The sequence below is a fragment of the Octodon degus genome, unplaced genomic scaffold (genome assembly GCF_000260255.1).
Source record: "Octodon degus isolate 3935 unplaced genomic scaffold, OctDeg1.0 scaffold00039, whole genome shotgun sequence".
In the NCBI taxonomy this organism is placed as follows: Eukaryota; Metazoa; Chordata; class Mammalia; order Rodentia; family Octodontidae; genus Octodon; species Octodon degus.
In genome coordinates this window covers 11,804,702-11,810,371 of record NW_004524615.1, presented here as the reverse complement: position 1 = coordinate 11,810,371, position 5,670 = coordinate 11,804,702, and the positions used below count along the sequence as shown (strand labels likewise).

The 5,670-nt window shown below is 35.9% G+C and overlaps 1 protein-coding gene across 2 annotated transcripts in view; it reads left to right on the top strand.

Annotated features, from left to right (window-relative positions):
- The window catches only part of Pcca (propionyl-CoA carboxylase alpha subunit), a 512,764-nt gene that overhangs the window by 340,584 nt on the left and 166,510 nt on the right, over positions 1–5,670 (top strand). For both annotated transcript variants that reach the window (XM_004631187.2, XM_004631185.2), the window contains exon 19: positions 3,528–3,630. In XM_004631187.2, coding sequence (XP_004631244.1) covers positions 3,528–3,630 — 103 coding nt within the window. The remainder of the gene's footprint in view (positions 1–3,527; positions 3,631–5,670) is intronic.

Genomic DNA, 5,670 nt, shown 5'->3' with positions numbered 1-5,670 from the left:
TATTCCATGCTCCTGGATAGGAAGAACCAACATTGTGAAGATGGCCATACTCCCAAAATTGCTGTACAGATTTAATGCAATCCCTATCAGACAACCATCAACATACCTCACATACCTAGAGAAATCATTCCTAAGATTTATTTGGAAATAGTAAAGACCTAGAATAGCAAAGACAATCCAGGGCAATAAACACAAGTCAGAAGGCATTACAATTCCTGACTTGAAATTATACTACAAGGCTACTGTAATAAAATCAGCATGGTACTTGCAACAAAATAGACCAGAGGATCAATGGAATAAATTTGAAGACACTGAAACCCCTATAAACACACTCAGCCACATTATCTTTGACAAAGGGGCCAAACATACTCACTGGAAGAAAGATAGCCTCTTTAACAAATGGTGCTGGAAAAACTGTGTCTCTACATGCTGAAAACTAAAACTTGACCCAGGTCTATCACCATGCACTAAGCTAAAGTCAAAATGGATTAAAGATCTAATCATTAAAGCAGAGACACTACATCTCCTGGAAGAGAAAATAAAAGGAACTCTTGAAGACATAGGGGTAGGCAAAGAGTTCATGAACAAAAATCAAATCACATGGGAAACAGTTGAAAGAATTAACAACTGGGTCCTGCTCCTTCTGTGAATTTTTTTCTTGTCAAAAGTAATTACCAACAAAGTGAAAATACAACCCACAAATTTGGAAACAAATCATGACAAATAAGTACTCAGACAAATTTCTGCTCTCTAGAATTTATAAAGAACTAAAAAACCCTCAGGCCCCCAAATTTAAAGACCCAATCCAGAAATGGGCATCCGATATGAACACTTCTCAGAGGATGAAATTAAAGAAGCGAATAAATATATGAAAAAATGCTCCATGTCACTAGCCATCCACGAAATGCAAATTAAAACAACTTTGAGATATCATCTCACCCCAGAAAGAATGGCTATCATAAAGAAATCACCCAACAACAAATGTTGGAGGGGCTGTGGGGGAAAATGAATCCTTCTCCACTGCTGCTGGGAATGTAGACAGGTGCAACCATTATTGAAATCAGTGTGGAGACTCCTTAGAAAAGTTGAACTGGAAATCCCATTTAAACCAGCTATTCCTCTACTGGGAATTTTCCCAGAGGATCTAAAAACATCATATCATAGTGATATATGTGTGCTTATGTTTATAGCAGCACAATTTGTGATAGCCAAATCTTGGAAACAGCCACCAAGATGCCCATCACCTGAGGAATGGTCGAAAAGATGTGATATTTTTACACAATGGAGTATTCAGCTATAAAGAATGATAAACTCGAAGGCTTTATATTGAAGTGGATCCACTTGAAGATATAAGTGAAATAAACAAGACACACATGTTTAAATATCGTAGTTTCCGTAGTATAAGAACTAAAAAGAAGAAATACAAATAGAAAGGTATAATACAAGTAAAAGGAAAGCAAGAACACGAGGACTAACTACGAGAGGGATAGGAGAGGAGCTCGGAAACATGACAATGTCAAACCATACAGTTATCTGTATAATATGGACAAGGCAATGGTCCTGAGAATCTCCAGAAGATTTTTGAAGCTAGCAGTTAATTGCAAAGATTTTCACTCTGACTAACTATATGTACTGATACCTGTGAACTAAGCAACTGCACTAAAGATGGTAATCTGTAATAGTAGTTTCATTGTTGGAGTGCCTGTCATTGTGGTCTTCTGTATACGGGCTGCTTCTCATGACATGACAGTTGCTGCTGTGCTGTCTCTCGGGTAGATGTTTGTGCAAAAAAAGGAGGCGGTGAATGAAGGCAAGAGACAGGAAAAGGAATGTTACGAGACTGTCCTGCTTTCCTGCTTTAAGTTTGTATATGGTTAGATTTTTGGACTTAAGTGTAAATATAAGAATTATATAATTCTTTATGCCTATTTTTAAAAATAGATTCTAATTATTAAATGTTTTTTCTTCATATTCTGTAGAGACTTAAAGTTCAACATATCAATACTTGATGAAAAATACCTGTTCCATGTTATGCCTGAGATGTTTGATATTCAGAGAAATAGTGAGGTTAAGCTTAACAGCCTAGGTTGTACGATAATAACAATAAGCTTGTCTTCTAGTGGGTTAACAACCTAAGTTTGCAGACCAAAATTAGAGAAAAAGAAGGGCCGCAAGGAAAGCCAACATTTTGGCTCTAGCCTTCCAAGGTCAATTAAGACTCACGACATATGAGAACTTGTACTGTAACGTCATGTAACTCAGTAGTGTCCCAAATTTTCTGATCAAGGAGATTATGGGGCCAAAGAGGAAAGTGATCGATGATGTAGAGTGTGCCTAAGGAGAGTCACATGGAGAGAAAACATTCTCTCAGCCTTTCACAGAGAGCACATTGGCCAAGCAATGGCCATGACTCATCCACATGGCTGACATTGACAGAGGTTCTACAGTCTGAGGTACAGGATCTCAGGATAAATCCTGAGGGGATTTTATTGACCTTATCAGACCCAAAAACTACAACTCTTGTTGCATAGGTCTTGCTTTGCCTTGGTCTTAACCATCTAGCAGAAAAGTATAAAAACAAAATGTAAGAAGTAAAGCCATGCTGTTATATTGAGCTGTAGGGGACTCAGGTCAACAATTTCTGACATTGCCAGTCAAGCGGAAGCCACAATACTATTATGGACTATTGAACTCTTTTAAAATAATTTGCTGAGTTTACACACCTGTAATATTCAAATAATGGAACTTAACAAAAAAAGAGGATACAGATGAATGTCCATTTTGTATCTGTGTATTCAAAAGGGTTAGGATAGATATATATACATTCTCTTAATGAATAGAGGGATTGGTTGTAATAGTGTTTGTAAATAGGATATGATGTCTGCATCTTGTACAGCAATTAACCACTAGGAAGAATGTATGCAATGTGTTAATTATTGAAGCTGTTGTACCAGTTTGAAACTATCTCATTGCTATTTGTTTCTAAATAAAATTATGGAAAAAAAAGAAAGATTTGTTCTAATAGTGTTTATGGACAGGATATCATGTCTGCATCTTGTACTATGAATAACCACTAAGAACACAACCATTTGCAGTGTATTAATTTTTGAAACTGTCTTAATAATTACTTATTATTAATAAATCTGAACACAATAATTTGAATTCTGGACTGTCATGAACAAAGTAACATTTCAAATGTTTGTGTTCCAGTATGAATCTATGTTTAAAGTTTGTGATTGGTCATTGTCAGATAGATGTAGTAGACGCTAATATTTAGAGTGGACACTAGTATTTAGAAGAGATGACGGTATCCCAGAGTGTTGCAGTCTTTGACTTAACTGTTTTGTAAGTCTCTCTAGTTTAAATCTGAAACCTTTTCTCCGAAGGTGGAACCTTTCAAAGTAACATGTTCTGAAATATATTCTTAAGCAGTTTTATTCCACATGCATAAAATAAAAGGAAAGTTAATTATGAGATAATAATGTACAAATATTTTTAAGAATTACACTTACTCTTTTCTGTTTTAGAGTTCCTATTATGAAACCTGGTGTGGCTGAGTGGGAGCTCTCAGTAAAACTGCACGGTGAAGAGCACACGGTAGTAGCATCAAACAGTGGGTCAACGTTCTCTGTGAGTTTCATTCCTTCATTTGGTAATCTTGAAATTATGTATCAATATTTAAAGCTATTTCTAAGTGACTATTCAGTGATTCTCTTCTTTTGAATTTATAGCATAGCTATATATTTATTTCATTTTCTTTAGGGAGTTGGATGTTAACTAGGAAACTCATTCCTAAATATAGCCATATACTAAACTCTGTTCCTGATCCTTATTAGTTTTTCTTTAGTGTTTACTGAAAAGTAACATTTTACCCTTGTTGTAGAGAACATCTTTAATTATAATTCCAATCATGGCATCTATGGTTTATAGAGAGCCCTTCCTTGTCCTTGTCTCAGTCCTGGAAGTTTACATTTGTAATCCCATGGAAAGTTACTGGAATTCTAGTGAGTTAATTCCAGTTTACCATTTCCATTGCAGCCCTTCATGAGAATGAAGGTGCTAAGGCATTTTTGCAGTTATAGGTAGCCAAGGGGTCCTAAGCCCAGCCATGATGATGGCTATCTAGAACAAAGTCCTCGACCCATGGCAGAAACTGGGTTTTATTCACTCATGAAGAAAGGAGTGGCAAAGAAGAAGAAGAAGGAGGAGGAGGAGGAAGAAGGAGGAAGGAGGAAGGAGGAAGGAGGAAGGAAGAAGGAAGAAGAAAGGAGTGGCTTGAGAATGAGGGACTGTGAGAATGGCGGCAAGTAGGTGAGTGCCATGAGCTGGGGTAGACAGGAGGCCTATATACCTGATTGGTCAACAACCCCAAGAACAACAGTAGAGGTGTGTACTTACACCTTTGTGAAGTTAGTATCACATGTCCCCAGGTTGCCTAGTGATGAATAGCTGACTTTGACCAGGCAGGATACTTTTCTCAAGACTGAGGTAGCTTGACTGCTTTAGGCACTGAGGCCTAGTCCTGCTCTTACACATTTGACCAATTTCCAGTTTCAGCAGCTCCCAGCAACCATTCTTTTCAAATGAGTGATCCAGAGCATTACGTAACATTATCTTGAGGTTTGATGTTGTATAACATTCTTTAGGCTAAATTTGCCTTGTGGTAATGTTTTTTTTTTTTTTTTTTTTTTGTTTTGTTTTTTTGTTCTGGAGGATGTCCATAACAGAACACAATAATTTGAATTCTGGACTGTCATGAACAAAGTAAAATTTCAAATGTTTGTGTTCCAGTATGAATCTATGTTTAAAGTTTGTGATTGGTCATTGTCAGATAGATTGCATGAAGTGTTGCTGGTTTAATTTGTGTGGTTTTGTATCTTCAGCCTGAACTCAAGGAAGCTACTATACATTTGGTGTAATGAATATTATATTTACTAATATTTCTCATAGCTAAATAGCACTGCAATGTCATTTTGTTTTGATCAATCAGATGACTTTTTATTAGAAGATTGAAACAGAACATGAAAGTCAAAATAATGCAATTTCACTAAAATTGAGAACCATGGTAGTTTCTTATGGCAGTGAGGAAGATACCACAAGTTGAGGATTCATGTGAATTCATTTATTCAATAAATACTTTTTACATGCCTGTGTCCCAGGTACGTGCAGGGCTCCAAAGAAACCAACATTCTTGTGTAGTAAGTCAAACTCACAAGTGAATGAGATTAAGTCAGGATTGAAGGGTAGGAACTGCAGTTTTTCTTTTTCTTTTCTTTTCTTTTTTTTTATATTAATGAAATGAACTAATTTATTGAATTAATGTTTTCAGAGTATAAAGCAAATCATTCTGCCACAGCACATTGTGGAGGGAACAGAGAAGCAGGATCTTGATTTTTCCAGACTGAACTTCTTTTTTTTTATATTTATTTTTTTATTGAGAAATAAATATGAATGAGACAGTTTCACATCTGATTAATAGGACAGTTTTGATAGTCAATACACTATACATTGTTATCTTCTTAGTGGTTATCCATAGTACAAGAAGTAGACAGGATATTCTGTCCAAACACTGTTAGTACACCTCTTTCTTCTCCTTGAGTTTTCTTTTTTTAATTTTATTTATTTATTTATTTATTTGTGTGTGTGTGTGTGTGTGTGTGTGTGTGTGTG